General features: G+C 40.6%; 1 protein-coding gene across 2 annotated transcripts in view; it reads right to left on the bottom strand.

The window, feature by feature from the left end:
- LOC121872965 (calpain-7-like) overlaps nucleotides 1–24,887 on the bottom strand; it is a 102,899-nt gene that overhangs the window by 63,463 nt on the left and 14,549 nt on the right. Inside the window, exons 7-13 of one of the 2 annotated variants that reach the window (XM_042376119.1) lie at nucleotides 24,582–24,663; nucleotides 23,444–23,614; nucleotides 22,782–22,966; nucleotides 21,873–21,983; nucleotides 20,747–20,983; nucleotides 8,958–9,096; nucleotides 6,298–6,619 (exon numbers count right to left, since the gene is read on the bottom strand). In XM_042376119.1, coding sequence (XP_042232053.1) covers nucleotides 6,298–6,619; nucleotides 8,958–9,096; nucleotides 20,747–20,983; nucleotides 21,873–21,983; nucleotides 22,782–22,966; nucleotides 23,444–23,614; nucleotides 24,582–24,663 — 1,247 coding nt within the window. Of the gene's footprint in view, nucleotides 1–6,297; nucleotides 6,620–8,957; nucleotides 9,097–20,746; nucleotides 20,984–21,872; nucleotides 21,984–22,781; nucleotides 22,967–23,443; nucleotides 23,615–24,581; nucleotides 24,664–24,887 lie in introns of those variants that run through there. The other variant, XM_042376116.1, reaches the window with a different exon arrangement.

Raw genomic sequence — 24,887 nt, 5'->3', positions numbered from 1 at the left:
TGAGCACTTACTGTAGTGTGTTAGAGTAGTGTTTAGTATTATGGTATTGAGTACTTACTGTAGTGTGTTGGAGTAGTGTTTGAGTATTATGTGTGTATTGAGTACTTACTGTAGTGTGTGTTGGAGTAGTGTTTGAGTATTATGGGTATTGAGTACTTACTTGAGTGTGTGTTAGAGTAGTGTTGATATTATGTGTGTATTAGAGTACTTACTGTAGTGTGTTGGAGTAGTGTTTGAGTATTATGTGTGTATTGAGCACTTACTGTAGTGTGTGTTGGAGTAGTGTTTGAGTATTTTGGTGGGTATTGAGCACAGAGTTGAGTATAGTGTTTATATTATGTGTGTATTGAGCACTTACTGTAGTGTGTGTTGGAGTACTTACTGTAGTGTGTGTTAGGAGTAGTGTTTGAGTATTATGTGTGTATCGGAGTACTTACTGTAGTGTGTGTTGGAGGGTGTTTGAGTATTATGTGTGTATTAGAGTACTTACTGTAGTGTGTGTGTTGGAGTAGTGTTTGAGTATTATGGGTGTATTGGATACTTACTGTAGTGTGTTGGAGTGGTGTTTGAGTATTATGTGTATTAGGAGTACTTACTGTAGTGTGTGTGTTGGAGTAGTGTTTGAGTATTATGTGTGTATTGGAGTACTTACTGTCGTTGTGTTGGAGTAGTGTTTGAGTATTATGGGTGTATTGAGCACCTTAGTGTGTTGGATAGTGTTTGAGTATTATGTGTGTATTGGAGACTAGTGTAGTGTGTGTTGAGTAGTGTTTGAGTATTATGTGTATTAGAGTACTTAGTGTGTGTTGGAGTAGTGTTTGAGTATTATATGTGTATTGAGTACTTACTGTCGTGTGTGTTGGAGTAGTGTTTGAGTATTATAAGTGTATTGGAGCAATTTATGTGTGTTGGAGTAGTGTTTGAGTATTATGTATTGGAGCACTTAGTGTAGTGTGTGTTGGAGTAGTGTTTGAGCATCATGTGTATTGGAGTACTTAGTGTGTGTGTTAGAGATAGTGTTTGATATTATGTGTGTATTGAGCACTTAGTGTAGTGTGTGTTAGAGTAGTGTTTGAGTATTATGGGTATTGGGTACTTACTGTGTGTGTGTTGATAGTGTTTGAGCATTATGTGTGTATTGGAGTAATTAGTGTGTGTTGGAGTAGTGTTTGAGATTATGTGTGTATTGGAGCCCATCAGTGTGTGTTGGAGTAGTGTTTGACATTATGTGTGTATTGAGTAATTAGTGTGTGTTTGGAGTGTTTGATATTATGTGTGTATTGAAATTAGTGTGTGTGTTGGAGTAGTGTTTGAGTATTATATGTGTATTGGAGTACTTACTGTCGTGTGTTGGAGTAGTGTTTGAGTATTATGGGTATTGGAGTAACTTACTGTAGTGTGTGTTGGAGTAGTTTTTGAGTATTATGTGTGTATTGGAGCACTTACTGTAGTGTGTGTGTTTGAGTAGTGTTTGAGTATTATGGGTATTGAGTACTTACTGTAGTGTGTGTGTTGAGTAGTGTTTGAGTATTTTGGGTGTATTGGACACTTTCTGTAGTGTGTGTGTGTTGGAGTAGTGTTTGAGTATTATGGGTGTATTGGAGCACTTAGTGTGTGTTGGAGTAGTGTTTGAGTATTATGTGTGTATTAGAGTACTTACTGTAGTGTGTTGGAGTAGTGTTTGAGTATTATGTGTGTATTAGAGTACTTACTGTAGTGTGTGTTGGAGTAGTGTTTGAGTATTATGTGTGTATTAGAGTACTTACTGTAGTGTGTGTGTTGGAGTAGTGTTTGAGTATTATGTGTGTATTGAGCAATTTAGTGTGTTAGAGTACTTAGTGTGTGTTGGATACTGTGTGTGTTGGAGCACTGTGTGTTGGAGTACTGGTGTGTGTTGGAGTACTTGGTGTGAGTTAGAGTACTTGGTGTGTGTTGGAGTACTGTGGTGTGTGTTGGTACTGTGTTGGATACTGTGTGTTGGAGTACTTAGTGGTTGAGTACTTGGTGTGTGTTGGAGTACTTAGTGTGTTAGAGCACTTAGTGTGTGTTAGAGTACTTAGTGTGTGTTGGAGTACTTGGTGTTGGAGTACTTATGTGTGTTAGGAGTACTTAGTGTGTGTTGGAGTACTTGGTGTGTGTTGGAGCACTTAGTGTGTGTTAGGAGTACTTAGTGTGTGTTGATACTGTGTGTGTTGGAGTACTGTGTGTGTTGGAGCACTTGGGTGTGTTGGAGCACTTTTGGTGATAGACACTTGGTGTGTTTGGAGCACTGTGGTGTTGGAGCACGGTGTGTGTTGGAGCACTTGGTGTGTGTTGGAGTACTTGGTGTGTGTTAGAGCAACTTAGTGTGTGTTGGAGTACTTGTGTGAGTTAGAGTACTTGGTGTGTTGGAGCACTGTGTGTGTTGGAGTACTTGGTGTGTGTTAGAGCACTGTGTGTTGGAGCACTGTGTGTGTGTTGAGTACTGTGTGTGTTGAGCACTGTGTGTGTTGAGAACTGTGTGTGTTGTGAGTACTGTGTGTTGGAGTACTTGTGTTAGAGCACTTGGTGTGTGGAGTACTGTGTGTGTTGGAGTACCTGTGTGTGTTGGAGCACGGTGTGTGTTGGAGCACTGTGCGTGTTGGAGCACTGTGTGTGTTGGAGTACTGTGTGTGTTGGAGCACTTGGTGTGTGTGTTGATACTGGTGAGTTAGAGCACTTAGTGTGTGTTGGAGTACTTGGTGTGAGTTAGAGCACTGTGTGTGTTGGAGTACTTGGTGTGTTGGAGCACTGTGTGTGTTGGAGCACTGTGTGTTGGAGACTGTGTTGGAGTAATGTGTGTTGGAGTACTGTGTGTGTTGGAGCACTGTGTGTTGGAGTACTAGTGTGTGTGTGAGCAATTTAGTGTGTGTTGGAGTACCTGTGTGTGTTGGAGTACTGGAGTACTTATGTGTGTGTTGGAGCACTTAGTGTGTGTTGGAGTACTGTGTTGAGTACCTGTGTGTTGGAGTACTGTGTGTGTTAGTGTGTGTTGGAGTACTTAGTGTGTGTTGGAGTACTTGGTGTGAGTTAGAGTACTTGGTGTGTGTTGGAGTACTTGGTGTGTTGAGTACTTGGTGTGTGTTGGAGTACTGTGTGTGTTGGAGTATTATGTTTGTTGAGATGTGGCTACAGTGATGTGGTTAATTTGGAAAATGCCCCAGCAATGTAAACTGAATCAAATGGAAAGAAAATTATCTGAAAATCCATCATTTGCATTTGGTATTTGTAGATTTAAAGTGGCATATATAGTCCTCTGATGCCAGACCACAGGGCTTTTCCGGATTACAGTAAAACCCTCATGATTCCAAATAATAGGGGCTTACGAATTATGAGATTTTACGAAACATGAGGGACACCTCCTGAGAGGGAAAAAACAATGGTACTTTTCCATTATCTGCCCGAATTAAAATTTAAACATTTTTAATTATAGTACCCTACTACCTTTTGAAGTGCTTGGTCAAGGGTTATCAGACATAATGGTTCAAACACTAATGGTTGCCCCTCGTGTAACGAGAATGACCAGCCCAAGGGCCACCTAAGCAATTTGTTTAAGGTGTAGAAGCTGTCGCCAACATAACAACCACACCCTGAGTTAATGAGCTGCATGACCCAGTGTCAAGAAATAGTCAGAGAAGACCGGACAACTCGTCAACTGCACTGGCTAACCATTACCCCAGACTACGATCCTCAAATTGATTAACATCCACGTTCCCAATTATTGCTGGGTAGACAGAGGCAAATGGCATAAAGAATCTTGCCCATAGTCATCCCTGCCCGGGGATCGAACCCGGGTCCGCTAGCTTGTGAGGGGAGCATGCTGTCCATTACACCACAGGTCGCCAGCTCAAACATTGGCAACTGATGTCTACAGCACAAAAGCTTTTCTTTTGTTTTTCCACCATTGGCTCAAACACTGGGCAATGCTGGAAAACAAGAAAAGCGAAGGTAGATCGATGGTAATTCCACAACTGACCAAAGTGAACTGACCGACATGCGAGATGCATGTTGTAATTGTTTACTTAGGAGGGCCGGGCAGTCACATCTCATGGCGACATGTGCATCATATATACCGTATATTGTGGCCTATAAGTCGACTTTTGAAGCTCCAATTTTTGGTTTCAAAACTAGGGGTCGTCTTATTCAACAGGTATAAAATGTCAACCTCTAAGTATGCTCCACCACTAGCATCAGACTTTAACTTTACATTACTGGTAGGTTTGTCGCTTAATTTTCAGCACTCACAAAAAAGTTTTAACTAACTGTAGCATTTTCCAGAAAGGCAACTGTTACTTAACTCACCCTAAGGTCAGTGTTTACACTAATCATACCGACACCTTTCAAAACATTAAAATATCTTTCAGAGTTAACTACAGTTTCTTACAAACAAACGTTATTAGGGCTGTTACTAGAATATTTGCTGTTAAATTGTTTAAAAATTTAACAGGAATATGCTGGAAAGTAGTAAACAAGGCAGACGCCTGGAAACAGCTGGATGGCTCGGGGCAGGTCGGCCAATGATGTCAACACTTGTTTGTGAATGTCGTTAGATTCATCCCTAACATTGCTACAAAGTCGATAAATACATAAAAAATCTGGAGAAATACCGGTACATGTAAGACATTATCTAAAAAGATAATAATTGACAAAAAACTGTCACAAGTGGCATTAAAGGTAGACAGTGAAAGCAATGCTTGTTGCCGCATACTGCCAACACAGTGTACTGTACTACCATTAATAATTTAAAGTACTGTTAATTGAATGTTTTAAATTAACAATCCATATAATTTTACTTCAAAGCAACTTTTATTTTGTATTGTTTTAAGTAAAGATATACAGTAAACCCTCAATAACTAGGCATTTGATAACTCGGAATTTCATATAACTTGGCATGGATATGGTCTCGGAATGTATTAGTATAACTTGGGAAATGATGAGATATATAAAATTATCTGGGAAAATATAGGCATATATGACCACCTGCACCACCTACCATGCCTCAGTGTCAACTACCATGCATCTGTATCACCTACCATGCCTCTGTGTCATCTATCATTTTTCTGTGTCTCCTACTATGATGCTTCATTCTTTGCCTTCAGTGCTGGTAAGTGTTACTTTTTTACATTTAGTAATTACATGTACACAAATACAGGTAGATAATTTTTTATTTTTATATTTTTGTAGGAGGGCGGAAGTGCCTCAATAAGTCAGAATTTGGGATAACTCGGCAAGGCTAGAGTACCATATGGGCCGAGTTATAGAGGGTTTACTGTAAACTTTTTTAATCATGTACCAAGAGTCTATGTGCTTGTTGCTGTATATTGCTAGTACAGTGTACTACCATATACAGGTACAGTAGTGTCGATATAATGTACAACATGCTTCGCTTATCATGTACCAGTAATTATTAATTTTGAAATTTTTTTACCTGTAGTAAATATATTTAATAATAAACTTTCAGTACAGTACTAATAAATTGTCATTGCTCACCTAGTGTACAGTGTATCTAAAATATTTTTACGCTTGTAGGAACAGTATTGTTGTGATTTGTTTACACCACATCTGTGTACCCTAGTAACATTTGTTTGTAAGAAAACCATAGTTAACACTGAAAGGTATTTTAACATTTTGAAAATGCTACAGTTAAGTAAAACTTGTTTGTGACTGTTGTTAAAAAGTAAATGCTGGCAAGTTTAGCTGACACCAAGGACGTAGCTTTCAAATTGCAGTATAGGGGGTCAACTTAACTGTCAAATATGGGCCTAGATCAACAGTTTCAGTTGAAATAATTAGGGTCGTTTTATATGCCAAACCAACTTATTGGCCACAATATACGGTATTCGTAGATGTCTCCCTTCATCCAAAATTTTACCAAATATTATGAAAATTTTAATCAATATATATGTATCGTAATATTTTAAAATGTCTATTACATTCAGAAATTTTACCAAATACTGTATTATTAAATTTGAAAAAAAAAATTGTAACAGCAAAACATTACAAATTATTAGTGATTTCGAATTTGGGGGATACAAATTAGAGGGTTTTATTGAATTGTACCTTTAAATATTTAAATATGGGACTATTTTGGCCTGATGCCAAACCATTGGGATTTCCAAATTATCAGATGCCAGATCATCGGAATTCTACTGTACTCGTACTTGTGAATCCTTTAACTTGAGGTAGTGACCCCTTGTGGGAGAAGAAATGAACACAATACAGATGCAGTCAAAATCACAACAGTCTTACTATCAAACACAGCAGCTCCACTTGTCTCACCTGAGATTTCATTCTTGTTTTCTCTTTCTTCTGAACTTTCATTTGTAGATCCATCCTCTTCATCATTCTTGCTTTCACTCACATCTTTTTTCTCCTTCTCCTCTAAGTTTTCCAATTTTTTACTTTCTATATAATGAGTAACACACTCCTCCAGGATATTCAGTGGACCAGTGCAGCTTAGAACCACATCATGGTAGTCAGGCAGGCGGAACAGACCACCGAGAGCATTCTGGGCTTTCTGTCTCAGCTCTTTTATTTTAATCTCACCAATCTTGTAAGAACAGGCCTGTCCTGGCATGGTAATGTATCGGTTAATTTCAATCTGAAAACATTGAAATTTTGTTATAACCATTCTTTAGAGTGATTTAACCATGATAGAAACATTACTTTATATTGTGCTCTTCCAGTCATATTAAGTGTAAATGAGTACAGAAGACCATTACAGTAATAGAATGCAAAAATGGGATCAAGAAATGTCAAAGAATATCAAATTGCATTAAACTATTCCATGTATTTCACAGGACAGCAGCCCCCATTAAGTTCCTTTAAGACCCCCATTTTTTTCTCACTTCAACACAAATTTCATCATTTCAAGACACTTTTTAACAAATTATAACCCATTTTGAGTGTGAACAACTGTTTCCTGAACTGCAATTGTTCAGACTCAAGGTGAGTAATGAAGCTCGATCTATTTAGATGCTGCTGCCCTGCTTTTCAGTGTCAGAGCCATAGATAGAAAGAGTTTGGCCAACCAGGTGCCATGTTATTACTCAGCTGGTGGTAAGTCTTCTCGGGCTGGCTCCCAAATAGTTTATAAGCATGCTTATCCAATTGTAAATATGTATGACAATTTTATTGAATAAACATCATCATCATCAACATCATCAAACTGCATATGAGTAGTACATACAATACAGACACAAGGAGATTTATATAAGAACAGTGCAACAGCTACAGTATAAGGCCAGCACTACCACATGTTGAGGGAGAAAAGTACATACAACAATACTAGGACAGATTAATAACTCAAAAGACAATGCTCCTGACATGGCTCTCTGGGAGAGCCCTTACACTTATATCTACTCAGCCTGGTAACAGAGACAGGCAAACAAACCAATATTAATACACGCTAAGGGCAAACACTACATACAATAATACATTACAGAGAAGAATAAATTCATGACACTGCTTTTGACATTGCCCTCTATCTCTCTCTCGCAAGATACCTTACATATATCTACTGAGCCTGGTAACAAAGACAGGCTGACAAACCAATAATACTAAACGCTGAGGGCGAACACTACATACAATAATACACGGAAATGCACAGAAAATGCACTATATACGAGTGATATCTCCATTAGCCGGAGCAATTGGTATAGAGCACTTCCGGAAATGAGAGGTTTCTGGGTAACGAGACGACTCTCTTAAACCTGGAAAAAATCCATCCTACGGTCAATAACATAAAGGGAATCAACATTTCTTTGTGCATGAAAGCGGGAGTGGGAGTGTTGCTAAGGGCCGGCAGAGGCAGCGTCCCCAGCCTTGCTGCGTTACTATAGTGAGGTTTGAGGCCACAGCCAACGTCAATACAAATGGCAGTTATGTTAAGCTTTCATTTATCTCTTCCTTAATGACTTTAGTTGCATATTTTCAGCTAGATAGTATTTTATTAATGCTTTTACTGTGTCAGGTAGTAAATTACAGTATAGTTGTGTACTATATACCATCAGTTTGGTAGATTTTTTGTTGTTTGTTAACCGATTTCATGTTTTTGGGGTATGATATTGGGTTTTCTTGTTATTGGGATACTGAGCCGCATGTTTCCCATATGTTTTATTTTCCACATGAAAATTCACCTAACCAAATAGATTTTTAGGCCATTTGTATAGTGAGGGATAATTGTACGTATTGTATATTTACAACACTTGTCATACAGTAGGGTCGGAATACAGTATACTGTATAGCGACTTTATACAACTATTTTTTTTATATCGCGGCTACCAAAATTATCGACATTTTCCTATATATAGCGATAATTTTTTTATTTCGCAAGGGAAATCATGCAGGAAATATTTCAAATTTACCATGACTACCAAAATGATCGATATTTTCTAATATATAGCGATAAATTTATCTACAGTAGACTCACAACTTATGTGGGGTTATGTTCCTGGGACCTCACCTAAAGCCAAAAACCATATAAAGTCAGAAACACCTAAAATCCCTAAATCGCCCCAAAAATACGAGTTGAAAAACTGTACAGTACTTAAATGTACTCTAAAAGACTAAAAGTTTTATCTCTTGTGCAAAATATATGATGTCTATGTTCAAATTATTCACTGTCTTGCAGGATTCCAGCAATGCAGTTTATATTCTGCTAACTTTAGACTGTGCCATCTTATGTCAAGTTTAGTCACTTTTATTGGCCTCCAGAACCTAACCCTATTTTCCCCATTGATTACATGTAATTATATATCGCGATTTAGTATATAGCGAACGTCCTTGGACCCTATCTCACGATGTTTCCTGACCCTACTGTACCATTATATTCTTTCTCTTATTCATCTGTGTTTACCCTTCCCCAATATTCCCTTCTTCTCACTGATGAATATAATTCCTTCCCCTCCTTTAAATGTTGATCACTTTCCCTCACTCACCTGTATGGTCTCTTTAGATAGCCCTGTGTGGTCCAGGAGAAAGGCCACTGCTCTCTCACGTGACCAGCCCAGTGCATGCATCCCTGTGTCCACCACCAGCCGGCTGGCTCGCAGCAACTCATAGGAATACCTCCCTATCCTGTACAAGGGAGGACCAGATTTGTCTCATTAAATGTGGGGGTTTTTTTCAAAATAAAACAACTAATATTTGATCGCCAAAACCTTTGAAAGTATGCAAATTATCAATTGATGAGTTAAGTAAATATAAGAGAACTGAAAGAAAGCGAAAAGATTTTTGTACTTTAAATATGAAAGGATAGGAAAGACAACTAAGGGCATAACAAAAAGGCTTTTTTTATAAAGAGGATTTGTAAATCCAGAATACAGTATGTAATCTGTAATATGCAATGATTAAACTGCAGGTATGATACTTAACACAGTAAAGGACTGAGGTGCCCTTGGGTAACTTGAACCACTACTATGAGGCACCTCACATATTCTTGTTCAATTCCATAATTTTCTGTTAACTTTATATCACCATCTCACACTAGCAAGTTACTGCAGATGTTTGAAGTGTGGTTTGCGCTGGAGTAGACTAATTCATCTACTTCTGGACAACAATGTTATCAAGTTATTGAAGTTTATTTATTAAAAAAAAAAAAATACAAATACACTTATATCTCCGTTAGCCGGAATCGCTCAAACTCGGAAATCTCCGATAGCCAGAATTGAAATTTGCTCGGAAAATCATTCCCAAAGCCGGAATTTAAAAAAAAATCCGGCTTTGGGAACAAATTTTCCGAGGTTAAAATTCCAGAAAATTCTGAAAATGTCTTGAATAAAGATAAAAGTTAAAGTATTTTTGGGGTGGACCTGACCTGGCCTGATTCAATGTCAGGTGGAGGTAGGGGTGGGGATTAGTGATCTCATATTACTGTACTGATCATCTGATGGAATGTCACGTTACCTTTCTTGGCTGGAGGATTAGTGGGTCTCATGACCTGAAGATGTCTTGAATAAACACGAAAGCTAAAATATTTTTTGGGAGATTGTGATAAGTATAAGTATAAATGAGCAAAGTTGTATCTCTTCAACATTACATTACATAACATTTCAAAATATGGAGTGAGACAGCAGAAAGGTATGGGTGATTGGAGATATGGAGTGGTAACACGTACCAGTGTTGCCAAGTGATAAGCTCCTCAACAGCTGATCTTTTAATCTGCAACACAACCACACAACAAGACCCTCACTGGATGCTTGTTGTCTTAATTCCCGTGTGTGTGTGTGTGGTTGTGTGTGGTGTGTGTGTGTGTGGTTGTGTGTGGTGTGTGTGTGTGTGTGGTTGTGTCTGTGTGGTTGTGTGTGTGTCTGTGTGGTTGTGTGTGTTTCTGTGTGGTTGTGTGTGTGTCTTGTGGTTGTGGTTGTGTGTGTCTTGTGTGGTTGTGTGTGTGTGTGTGGTTGTGTGTGTCTGTGTGTGTGGTTGTGTGTGTGTGTGTGTGGTTGTGTGTGTGTGTGTGTGGGTGTGTGTGTGTGTGGTTGTGTGTGTCTGTGTGTGGTTGTGTGTGTGTGTGTGTGTGGTGGTGTGTGTGTGTGGTTGTGTGTGTGTGTGTGTAGTTGTGTGTGTGGTGTCTGTGTCTGTGGTTGTGGTTGTGTGTGTCTGTGTGGTTGTGTGTGTCTGTGTGGTGGTTCTGTGTCTTGTGGTTGTGGTTGTGTTCTGGTGTGGGTGTGTGGTGTGTGTGTGTGGGGTGTGTGTGTGGTTGTGTGTGTGGGGTGTGTGTGTGTGTACTCAAATGTAGTAGTTAATCCTCCTGGCAGAAGGGTCCAGCTGGGGTGGGAGGGAAGTGCCTCTTCCAGTAAGTACAAAGAGTCCCCACTGTGTCTACTGTTTATTTGTTTTCATTAATTAGTGCAGATACGTTACTGTAATAATCTCTGTTTATTAATACCTGTATCATCTATATATAATACAGTACAGTACTGTATAGTAATAGTACTATGTATATACCTCAAGTAAAAAATGTCATTCAAGACATCTTCAGGTGATAAGACCCACCAATTCCCCTGTGAGGTGTGTGTGTGTGTGTGTGTGTGTGTTCGTTCTGTCTCTGGTGTGTGTGTTCGTCTTCTGTGTGTGTGTGTGTGTGTGTGTGTGTGTGTGTGTGTGTGTGTGTGTGTATATATACTCAAATGTACCAAGTTAATCAAAAACTTTAATCTTATTGGAAACGTTTAGTAGAGAATTTATTAAGGATCATTATGGTATCAAATTCACCTCCGTCAACACCCCAACGCCACTCACACACCCTCCAACTCACACACACACACCCCAACACCACCTACACACCCTCCAACCACGCACACACACACCAACACCACCACACACCCTCCAACTCACACACACACACCCCAACACCACCTACACACCTCCAACTCACACACACACACCCCAACACCACTCACACACCCTCCAACCCACACACACACACACCCCAACACCACCTCCACACACCTCCAACTCACGCGCACACACCCCAACACCACTACACACCCTCCAACTCACACACACACACCCCAACACCACCACACCCTCCAACTCACACACACACACCCCAACACCACTCACACACCCTCCAACTCACACACACACACACACCCCAACACCACCTACACACCCTCCAACTCACACACACACACCCCAACACCACCTACACACCCTCCAACTCACACACACACACCCCAACACCACCTACACACCCTCCAACTCTCACACACACACCCCAACACCACCTACACACCTCCAACTCACACACACACACACCCCAACACCACCTACACACCCTCCACCACACACACACCCCAACACCACTCACACACCCTCCAACTCACACACACACCCAACACCACTCACACACCCTCCAACTCACACACACACACACCCCAACACCACTCACACACCCTCCAACTCACACACACACCCAACACCACTCACACACCCTCCAACTCACACACACACACCCCAACACCACTCACACACCCTCCAACTCACACACACCCCCCAACACCACTATACACCTCCAACCACACACACACACCCCAACACCACCTACACACCCTCCAACTCACACACACACCCCAACACCACTCACACACCTCCAACTCACACACACACACCCCCAACACCACTCACACACCCTCCAACTCACACACACACCCCCAACACCACTCACACACCCTCCAACTCACACACCCCCCAACACCACTCACAACCCCTCCAACTCACACACACACACCCCAACACCACTACACACCCTCCAACTCACACACACACACCCCAACACCACTCACACACCCTCCAACTCACACACACACACCCCAACACCACTCACACACCCTCCAACTCACACACACACACCCCAACACCACTCACACACACCTCCAACTCACACACACACACCCCAACACCACTCACACACCCTCCAACTCACACACACACCCCAACACCACTCACACACCCTCCAACTCACACACACACACCCCAACACCACTCACACACCCCCAGTACATCTGAGCGTGTGACTGCATGGTCACTTCTACTGTACATACAATACATAACATTAAATAAAAGCTACATACAGTATTTTTTACGTTAATTTTTCTACATCTACAACCATCGTTAGTCGAGACTTTAATGTACACAAAATCAATACAATAAGCTCTAATACCCACACATTTTATCCCAAATATGATGGATAATGGCATTGAAAAAATCCCTAATTGGCAACTGAACGCTGACGTGAATCAGTCCTGTCCAAATGGTAGGAGATACCGACTGCACCCCCACCAAGAGATCAATACACGTACGTGTATACGTAGTTCATGAAACACAAGTCAACTTGTGGCATGATGGATGACTCAATAATGAGTAATATGGTATAAAATCAAGAGATTTTCAGGGAACTTTTTGAATATACGTACAGTATTTATGAAAAATAAAAATAAAAATAATGATGGACCATCCAACTTCTTGCAATTTATAAATCTATTAATTTCTAATTTCCATTCATTTTCATTAATGTATTTTACAAATTTCAAGAAAAGGGCCCTAGCTATTAATACCAATACAGCGTTACACACCAACATTTATTATATTATATATTCTCGTATGATCAGCCACTTCTGGTGTATGTTTTATCATTGATAATATAAAATATTAAATACTGTGCTATAACATATTGATAAAATCACACAGGAAAAGGGGGAACAATGGAGCACCTTAGCTTTCGTCTTTATTCAAGACATCTTCAGAGGCAACTGAATTACAAGGACTGAGACTGAGAGATGCTAAGTACACAGGGTGACCTTCCAAACATGATGTCAGGTCAAACACATGACATCCACTAATCTACACACCACCACTATCGCAATCATAAGAGGAGTGTAGTGATTCCTCCCCACAAACACCGAACCTTCTCGAATTCCCCAGTCTACGCCACCAGCGCCACCCAGGAGCGGGGTCAACTATCTACCCACGCCTACCCCGCCTTATAAGGCATGACACCGCTGTGACCACCTCTTCCTACCCAGTGCCACCAGCAAGCAACACCTCCTCCTCCGCGCCAGCTTGGCGGCTCTGCCCAGCCGGCGACCTAGGCATCCTCGCCACGTGCCCTCACTCAGGGCACCCTCACCACCAGTCTCTACTCAACGCTTATTACCATGCTACCTATCCAGCAACAAGCTGCATTGTACATCCAATACAATATGTATACAGTGAGCACATTGTGAGTTTCCTTTCTCCATCCCATCCTGAGTGTGAACCAATATCTCATAACCTCACAAATGGTGACCCAGGAGTGACCACTCACACAGGATGGAGGAGAAACTGATCACTCTCCCAGTCTTCAAGTTGCTACCTGACCCAGCTTGGAGAAGGTCATTATTTAAGTGCTCCCGTTAGTGACCAAGGAAAATGGCCTCCTTGGTTCGTTGTGTCTTGGGGGAAGAGGAGCGTGGTGTGAGGAAAGACGACTTACTGGCCACTCTGTTAAGGCAGCTGGGGCAGTTGAGGAGTGAGCTTGACAATCTAAAGGGAAAATAAAGCCCCTCCAGGACTGAACTTCTTCCCAGGAGGAGCAAGAGTGGAAGTGGATTTGTCTCCAAGGGGACTAGGGTCAGACTCAGGAAAGCTGACCGGGGTGTGGAGTGTAGTAACCCCTACCAGGTGCTGCAGGAAGCTGGCAGGGAAGAGAAGAGGCAGGACGGTATGGAGCAAGGAGAGGAAAGGGCAGTTGTACAAACCCTGCCCACAGTCGTGGTAGTTGGGGACAGCCAGGTGAGGTTTTTAGATAGGACTTTTTGTGTAAGAGATAGGAAACGTAGGACTAGGGTGTGTTTTCCTGGGGCTGGGATAGGGCATGTAGCTGAGAGGATAGATAGGGTTTTGTCAGGGGAGGGTACCAATCCAGTAGTGTGTCTTAGTGTGGGAGGAAACGATAGGAAAGGTTAGGAGTGAGGAACTTTTCAAGAGGTATAGGGAGGCGCTGGGGAAGATTAGAGATAGGGGAGGGATCCCGATAGTATGTGGTGTCTTGCCTAGAAGAGGGGTTGGTCGTGAATGGCTGTCCAGGGCAATTGCTATAAATTGCCGACTGGAAAAACATTGTGCAAACAATGGTTGGGCATTCATTGATAACTGGCAACGATTCTATGGCAACGACTACCTGTACAGTCGTGACGGAGTACACTTGTCTAGTGCGGGGGTAAAGACGTTGTCTGCATCCCGGGAGCGTGAAATTGTTACTCCAAAGGGGGGGTTTCGCCAGTAGAGAGAGGTCGGGGTAAGTGGGAGTCAAAAAACAAGCTGGTCCTGGGAAGTAAAATTGGTTACTCAGGACAAGGGGTAAAACAGGACCAGGGAAGGGTAGGTTTAAATGTATACTATACAAACAGTAGGAGCGTTCGAAATAAAATAGACTTGCTGAGAGCGGTTGTATGTACCGAGAATGTAGACGTCATAGCAATCACCGAAACTTGGATGAATCTGGCGAGCAAAATTTTTTTATCAGAGTACCACATAGAAGGGTACAACCTTTTTCACAAGGATAGGGAAGGTAGGAAGGGGGGAGGGGTCGCACTCTTCGTCAAGGATACATTCAAATGTTGTATTAATAATTCAATGAAGGGTGAAATAGGAACCGAGTCTGTATGGGTAGAAATTACGGAAGGAAGAGAAAAACTAATTATGGGAGTGATTTACAGACCTCCAAGTCTTGGGAAGGAAGCAGCTCAGTCCATATGGCAGGAAATGAGTAGGGCAGCAAAATATAACAACCTGTGCATTATGGGGGATTTCAACTTCAGAAATATTGACTGTGACAACATTGTAGGTGACTATGAATCTGAAGACTTCCAAGACGCAGTACAGGACAGTTTTTTGAAAAAACTAATTACAGAACCTACTAGAGGTGACAATATATTAGACCTAGTATTAACAAATAAAGAAAATATTATCAGAGATATCACAGTAGGGGAAGAACGAGGTAACAGTGATCACAGAGAAATCAGGTTCACCCTAAATTGGGAAACGAAAAACAATGACAATATGGTCAGAGTCCCAAACTTTCGGTTGGCGGATTATCAGGGGTTAAGAAGGTACCTAGGTGAGGTCACCTGGGAACAGTCACATCAGTCACCAGTAGGAAGGGGTGAGGTCATAGATGACACAACAATTGATCATGACTATAATATATTCACTAGTATACTAAATAAAGCACAAGAACAAAATATACCATACAGAAAAATAAGGTCAAATAAGAATGAGCCAAGGTGGATGACCAAAAAACTTAAACATGACATAGGAATAAAGAAAGGAATATATAAGAAATTACAGGGAGGGGAGGAGCAGTTCAGAAATAGGTATAATGAACTATCTAGGAATGTTAAGAAAAATGTAAGGAAAGCAAAGAGAGACTATGAAATCAAAATAGCAAGAGAATCCAAGGCGAATCCCAAGGGATTTTTCTAGGTATATAGAACAAAGGTCAAGGACAAAGTTGGGCCTTTAAAGTCAGGGAAGGGAGAAGTGATAAATGGCATTGAAGAAATAAGCAAAGCATTGAACAGCTACTTCTTATCAGTTTTCACAGTGGAAATTCGCGATGAAATTCCAGAGGTGGAACTGATATTTAAGGGAAAAGAAGAAGAGAAATTAAAGAATATCACTATCAGAAAAGAGGATGCTCTTAAGAAGATAAATAAACTAAAGAAGACAAAATCCCCAGGGCTGGATGAAATTTTCCCTCGAGTCTTAAAAGAGTGTAGGGAACAGATTAGCGGACACCTCGTAAACTTATTTACATAATCATTAGACACCGGAGTTGTGCCAGACTTGTGGAAACAGGCAAATGTAGTACCCATATTCAAAAAGGGAGACAGAGCATCAGCGTCAAATTACCGGCCAATCAGTTTGACGTCAGTAGTGGGGAAATTTCTTGAATCAATTATAGCAGATAACATCCGATCGCATCTACAGAAAAGCAAATTAATCTACGACTCTCAACATGGGTTTACAAAGGGAAAATCTTGTCTAACAAATCTGCTGACATTTTTTAGGAAAGTCTTCGAGGTAGTAGATAATGACGAAAATTACGATGTTATTTACTTAGACTTCAGCAAAGCATTTGACAGAGTACCGCATCAGAGAATTCCGAGAAAAATTAAGGCTCATGGTATCGAGGGGAAAGTTTTAAATTGGGTAAATTCATGGCTCACCGATAGAACGTAGAGGGTCAGCGTAGATGGTGTTAAATCTGAGTGGGGTCGTGTAACCAGTGGGGTTCCCCAGGGGTCAGTACTAGGCCCACTCTTGTTCATAATCTACATAAACGATCTAGATACTGGGATCAGCAGTGACAGAAGCAAGTTTGCGGATGACACCAAAATAGGGCGGCAGATTAATTCAGGGCAGGATACAAATGCATTACAGGAGGATCTAAATAAACTGCAGGGGTGGTCTGAAAAATGGCAAATGAGATTCAACACCAGCAAGTGCAGCGTACTTAATATTGGAAGAACAAATACTGTCAATGTATACAGCCTTAACAACATCAACCTAGAGAAGTCGACTTGTGAAAGAGACCTAGGGGTACTTGTAAGCCCGGACCTACGGCCTAGAAAACAGTGCGTTAATGTTCGAAATAAGGCAAACAGAGTATTGGGTTTTATATCTAGAAGTGTAAGTAATAAGAGTGCAGAGGTTTTATTGCAACTATATCTTTCGCTAGTCAGGCCGCACCTCGATTATGCGGTTCAGTTCTGGTGCCCTTATTATAGAATGGATATCAATTCACTAGAGTCGGCGCAGCGAAGAATGACGAAAATGATTCCGGGACATAGAAACCTTCCATATCAGGATAGGTTAAAGAAACTAAACTTGCATTCCCTAGAAAGACGAAGAGTGCGGGGAGATATGATAGAAGTATTCAAGTGGGTGAAAGGAATCAATAAAGGTGATATAGATAAAGTTCTTATAATATCCGAGCAGGATAGGACTCGGAACAACGGATTCAAGTTGGATAAGTTTAGGTTTAGGAGGGAGATAGGAAGAAACTGGTTTACAAATAGGGTGGTGGACGAGTGGAACAAGCTTAGCAACCTTGTAGTAAGTGCTGGAACGCTGGAAAGTTTCAAAAGGAGGCTGGATAGATTCATGGATGATAGAGAGTGGTAGTAACTCTCGACAGGAGCTGCCATGCACAGGCCAACTGGCCTATTGCAGACTCTCATCGGCTCTACAACTACAACTACTGTCTCTACACCGCAGGTTAGACACCCTAGAGCAGCTCTGCTACTCTAAGCAGACAGCCGCTCCTCTTCCTGCCCCAAGCCCCACGTCCTACCGACCCCAACACATCCGTCCTACCTCAGACGCCGCCCCCGGCCCAGCAGTACTCCCTGCCGCTCCTCCTGACGCGGCCCCTGCTCCGGAGGTGGACCCACACACCCCTCTTTTCTCCCTCAGGTACTCACCTGCTACTGTCCTGCACCCTGCTGCTGTCATGGACACTCTTCCTAATGCAGCCCCTGCTCTTGACCCAGGCCCACACACCCCAGCAGGCGCATCTGAGGACTCTGTACCTTTTCGCGAGGGGAGCACAACATTCATCGCCTCCACAACCCTCCTTCTCCCTCTTTTCTTCCACAGATCTCGTGTATCTAGACAGAGTTGCCCCCCCTAGCGACACGGCTCATCCACACCCTTGCCATTATGTCTCACATGTGGCATGCATCGCCCGTTCTGCCTCACATGTGGCAAGCAACCCTGCCAACCTCCAGCCTCCGCCGTGCCCGGAGGGGAAGGGGAGTATTGTAGTGGATTCCTCCCCTACAAGCACGGAACCTTCTCGAATTCCCCAGTCTACGCCACCAGCGCCGCCCACGGAGCGGGGGTCATCTATCTACCCACACCTACCCCCGCCTTATAAGGCCTGACACTGCTGTGACCACCTCCTCTGCGCCAGCCTGGTGGCTCCCACTCCCGCCGGCGACCTAGGCGTCCCTCAAGCCGCATGCCCTCACTCTGGGCACCCTCACCACCCAGCTCTCTCTACTCAACGCTTATTACCATGCTACCTACCCAGCAACAAGCTGCATTGTACATCCAATACAATATGTATACAGTGAGCACATTGTGATGGAGATGGGCTAGTGTTTATCTGTGCAAGATGCATAGTTTAGACACTCGGAAAGTTTTTTCCAGTAACCAGAAATATTTCCGGGGATGGGGGATTTTTCCGGGTTTGAGAAAGTCGTCCAGTTAGCCGGAAATCTCTCATCCCCGGAAGTGCTCTGCACCAATTGTTCCGGCTTACAGGGATATCACTGTAGTGATATCTCCGATAGCCAGAACAATTGGTGCAGAACACTTCAGGGAATGAGAAATTTCCGGATAACGAGATGACTTTCTCAAAGACGGGAAAAATTCCCTCATCCCCGAAATTTTCCGGGTAATGGAAAAATGTTCTTGGAAGTTCCAGAAATTTCCCATAACATCATCTCTCAAACCCGGAAAAATATCCCCCATCCCCGGAAATTTTCGGGTAAAGGAAAAATGTTCTCCGGAAGTTCCAGAAATTGCTCATTACATCAGCTCTTGAACCCGGAAAAATATCCCCCACAACTTTAAAACTACCCACAGACATTTTTGGGTACATCCAGGGTGTCATCCGCGAATAACCGAGAACCAGCAAAGTAAAAATCCGCAAACTTGGGGGGCCCCCTGTACTTAAATATACTACACTAAAGGACTAAAAAAAATTTCTCTTGTGCAAAATATGTGATGTCTATGCTCAAATTATTCACTATCTTGCAAGGATTCCAGCAATGCAAGTTATATTCTGCTAAGTTTAGTTTGTGACATTTTATACGATAAAACTTTCAGCTTAAAACTACCTTCACCCTGTTTTGGGAATGCTTCTTGGGGAGGCTTCTTAGCCCAGAACCCCCTAATTTTTTGTCAGAGTCTTCTGAAATCCGGATTTACCAGGAGCAGATCTTCGAGGGCTTACTGTATCGTCTATGCGAACATAGTTTGGGTTCATAGCAACATGGCAACTCTACCCTGCTGTCGATACTGTGTTTCACACTGGACATTAAACATGCTATGTATGGTGATTAAACTACTTTCATACAGGTATGACTATAATGCAATGTTTACAGTTTACATGTCGATGGATACTTGTAATTATAAAGATAAACTACAGGGGTTGTATTGTTCGTTTTGACATCCATCGGACCACACTTTTTAGATACTTTTTTGAACGACTGTACATATGTTATGTACCTCACCTCACGGGCAACTTGTGGCAACACCCAGTGACAGTAACGTTACCCCCAACTGTGGGGAAAGGGGGGGGGGGGGAACAAGAGAGGCCAACAACATAACAAAGTCATACAATATCTAAAGGACAATTAAGTGTACAGTCCTTTCCACCACCCCAGAGTTGGGCACCTTGACTCTGTGGTGCTGCCACATGTACCGAGTCGCCAGTGAGGTGAGGAACATAATATATGTTAGCAACTGTCAGTGTACGAGAATATTGAATACATTTACACATACAACATATATACAATGCAGCATACATCTCTCTCTCTCTCGTGCACACACACACACATTACTATTATCATACCCAGGGTATTCCACATCTTCATCACTTACCAGACAATCACAATCATTATTGCCAGGCATAGTGGCATTCATGCACATACACCACACCAGTGACCGATCACTAAATCAAAATTTTTCGGGCTGGAAAACATCAAGTTTATACCATGGCTTTTAGGTAATAAAATAAATAAATAAAAGAGGCTAGAACACATCACAGCTTTTAACATGGGATCCTATGAGAAAATGGAGTCATGTTGAATGAGTTTATCTAATGAACAATTTCTCAGGAATTCACATCATTTGTTAAGCATGACCTTCCAGTAATACTGGGTTGCATATATCAATGCCTTTTTTTGCTGAATACTGTTTACAATCAAAGAGAACATAACATGCAACCTAGAGGTGTAAATTAAAATGCCCCAGCACCTGATATGGGGATATGAAGAATAAAATATAATTTATGTAGGTTCTTACTAATAGATACCTATGTAAATTTTCCATGAAACAATTTTACTCCCAATAAGTCATATTTTGTGTGTATTTTCCTCACGTCAAAAGCAAATTAATGATGTTCTGCAACGGACTTAACATTACAAATACAAAGTAGCTATCAAGTTGTCACCTCTGATATGAGTCCTCGTACAAGCCCAGTTCTTCCCCTAGAAACTCAGAGTAGAGCCCCCAGCCTTCTGTGAAGACATTGTAAGTGGGAAACTTGGATGGGGGGTCAGTCAAACGTGTAAAATCAACAAACTTGCGAAAACTTGGGGTGGAAGGGTTCAACCGCAGGTAGTATTTTTGGAGATGGTGTCCTGGTATGGTCTCGTGTGAGGACAAAGCTATCACCTCATATTTCTTTCTGTGGAGGACAAGACAGTATGTCAGAAACAAGAGATGTTTTCTGGACTACAACATTTCTACAGAAACAGTACAAGAGAAAAAATCAAACAGGAAATTCTGTTAAAATATGATGCATGTAAAATGCATGAGGATATTAATTAGTACAATAGTTAATATCTATATGAATTAAACAAAAAAATTTATGGCTGTGGTTTGAAAATGCTATGAGCCATTAACTCCTGTAATTTTGTCAGTAACATTTAGTTATAAATACATTATAAATAAGTTTCCTTATATTCTTGTGTTTGTATTGAAGTGAAAAGCAATTTCCAAATATAAGCAAGAAACTTACTACGAACCAATGTAAACAAGTGTCCAATAATGAAAATGATAGACAAAATCAGAGCCGAGACAAACTTATGTAGTACTGTACTCATAGTACAATACAGTATATTAATTTTTTATTGTAAATCTTGTTTAGCAATAGATATGAGCTTAAACATTTCTTAGATGTCACTATAGTATAATTCAGTTTTGGGGTAGATTTTTTTCATAAGAATGTATCTCTAATTTTATAATCGAAGTCATTGGAATACTATATCCTTTTAAGAAAATGTTGATTTACAAATGTTATTTCAGGAACATAAATTTGAATTTATCAAGGGATGCCTATACAGTACTCAAAACTTGATTCTTCAGATATGTCAAAACATACAGGTCTAAAGTACTTCAGCCATAAGAAACTTAAGTAATCTTAAGTAAGTAATCAAAAGCCAAACGATTTTCCCTAATGACAATGTTTTCATTACAGTACATGTTATAATTCATACCATATATAATTATCTCTTAACTATGGCTTAGATAAAATACTACAGTTTATTGATAAGCCATGTGTTTTATTCACTTACTGTTTGTCGTAAATATAGGAATTTAGAATGAATGTGGCGAGTCTTGTCCCATCCATAGATGCTGCACGGTACCTTGCAAATATGCTGTTGGGGTCATCATCACCTTCTATCCTGTACACAAAATAAGCATTAGTTTTGTAGGTATAAACAGACATGAGAAGTACACCATCAACCAGACTGATAACTATTCTTTCTTCTCCTCAGTTTCAAACAGTGAGAGGTTGTAGCAATAATATTGTTTTTATACAAATGTGTCTGTGTGTCTGGACATTTTGACTTGACTCTTCTTTGTAGCAACTTGCTGTAGAAATAAGAAATTTATTGTCTTTATGCATTAAAGTAAAACCTGTTGCCTTTCTAAGTTGAGGTCCGACTCACTCTAACACCCAGGAGTTATACCAAATGAAGTTTGAAAAAGTGTGAATGGACAATTTTTGTGTTGCAGGCTTTGTTGCCATTTCAGCTCCACTTGTTCACATTACAGAACACAATATTTCTCGAGAGTAAGAGGAGTTATATAACTTTAGGAGTGAAAGAGCTTATATGCACAATAACATCTGTGAGGATGTGAGGTACTGGACAAGTCAAATTACATGCATGTGTCTCTGTGTGTCTTTTAAGAAATAAATTATAGAGTATTATTCATGTTATATCATCCAGTTCAGTATAGTGTACAGTACCTACTAATTACAGTATTTCCTCTCTGTACTAAGAACTGATTCTACAAAGATGTCAGTGATATTAAAACTTAACAATTATCTATAAACATTGGTAGGGAGCTTCAAGTTACTATTAACTTTTGCTTAAGTTGTTAAAATTAACCAGTCTTGAGAACCACTGCCTGTTTTAATGAATATTGTTATTATTTTCTTAAACAAGTGAGAATTTATCGCGATGTGACAAACTCACGTGACATTGTCTGATGGCACGGTGGAGAACAACTGCTGCATGAGTGGAAAAATGATATTGTAGACAGTGTTTCTGAAGGTGCTGAGCATCTCATCCTTACTGCTGTAAAACTGGGTTGAATCCTTGTTTAGGGCTTGGCTGATCTCAGAGAAGGTCTTCCCTTCCATCCCGATCTCTGCCGCTGTCTGTTGGAAGTTATTACACAAAACACATTGGCTAGTTACATATTTATATCCTTCAACTGGTAAATATTGTAGAGTATATCTAAAAAATTAATGAATCAGGTGTAATAACTTCTTATGTGTTACAAGATGATTTTTCTTTAAATCTAATTTATAACTATGATCAAGTGAAAAACTAAATTTATTGTTTATCACTGTGGGACTTGAAGCTTATCGGGGCGCTGCGCTTACCAGTTATCGTTGGCCTATTATTCTTGCTTCCACTTTGATCAAAGGAGATCCCTTTGTCCATACAGGATTTTTGCAACCCATACTTGAATTATTTACCCCTACACTAGCAACAATGTATAACACTTGCATACACTATCAGATATTTCTCTCAGGTACAGCCATGCATTAACTGTTGTCATGGCCATTTTGCATTAAGTCTTACACCCACTGTTGCCACAAACAAAATACTTAAGTCAAGGTTTACCTTACCTTCTGCACCTCCTCCTCTATCCTGGCCACTTCCGTGACACCCAGATTATGGATTTCTTTAGGCGTGAGATTCACACTAGTGTGAAATCTGAGAAGAGCCTGATAGTAATCATCTCCTCCCTCCAGGGACGAAGCTGCTATCTCCGGTCGTGTGGCAGGTATGTATTCCGTCTGTGTAGTAAAGTTGTCAGGCCCAGTACAAATATAAAATTATAAAGACATGAAGTAACATCTGCTTTCTAAAGAACAGAAAATAGTTAACTTGCTTAAAGTTTGAAGAAATAATGATTGACTGATCCTGAAATCCCCTGTATAACAGACCAAGAACTGAGCAACTCTGCATAGCCAGCAAGTCTAAGGTGTAGAGTCCCCAAGCCACTGGGACCCAACTATTGTGACTGGGGTCTAAAGATTAATTAATTAAACTATAAACAAAATTATCCTATATCCTCATACCAGATTCAAAACAAGATAGGCACTACTCCAGGTATCAAGATATTGAAAAAAAATAGAAAGCTGAAGTTTTAGAAGTCAAGCAAGAACATGTATGGTGCACTTTTGTTGGCATGAAAACAAAATGGCATCACTTTCTATGCATAAGGTGGTACTGTAATCACATGTATCACATGTTCAACAGTATACAGTACACAGTTATCACAGCTTTTCACCATTAGAAATAAACTAGTTTGTTGAGTACCGAGTTATAAGTTTTTATAATTTCTAAAACTAATGAAAAAATTGCTAGATTCAAAGGAATGTTGGTCTAATCTGGACTTTTCACTTAACAAGAAACCTTTAGGTGAAATTAATCTGAAGTGGAAGGGCATTATGATACATATTAGATCATAGTGAAATTCTGAGAAGAAAATTACCTAAAATAATTCATGCAGAAAATTATTTAAGATAATCCAAAGAAATAGTCTGCATACCAGACAAAGGATATGAAATAAAGTCAAATTGATTCTAAGACTCAGACCTGGACTTGAAGTGTCATATAAGACCACAGAGTTGCTTCATTCAGGTACTGTAGGTTTAGTTATGTTGTAGGTCCAGAGATGGGCTAGTCCCCTCAGGGATAATTTAACTAGCAAATACTTGCTAGTATTATAATACCCTAAAATCTGGAACAATGACCCACCTGGATAAAGTCCTGGATTTTATTAAAGGATGGAAAGAGGTCTTGCTGGATCCTCTCCTGTGCTTGATGCCTCAGTGTTGTCCTGTAAATAATTTTAAGAGAACAATTACAATAACAAAAATGGAAAAAATATTGAATTAATTACAGTGTATCTTATTTATTTATTTCCTAGTCAATTGAGAGAGGTTATCTGTGATAGCCAAGCCTTCAAGGTATACCTTATTATCAATACTCAGTGCTTCATGACCATTACACCTAGTTAACAAAGATTAAAAAAAATTAAATTCGAGATGTGGGTAAGGACAA

Source organism: Homarus americanus, unplaced genomic scaffold (genome assembly GCF_018991925.1).
Source record: "Homarus americanus isolate GMGI-L3 unplaced genomic scaffold, GMGI_Hamer_2.0 scaffold11022, whole genome shotgun sequence".
Lineage (NCBI taxonomy): Eukaryota > Metazoa > Arthropoda > Malacostraca > Decapoda > Nephropidae > Homarus > Homarus americanus.
The sequence above is the reverse complement of the archived record's forward strand: the minus strand, read 5'-3'. Positions and strand labels throughout refer to the sequence as shown.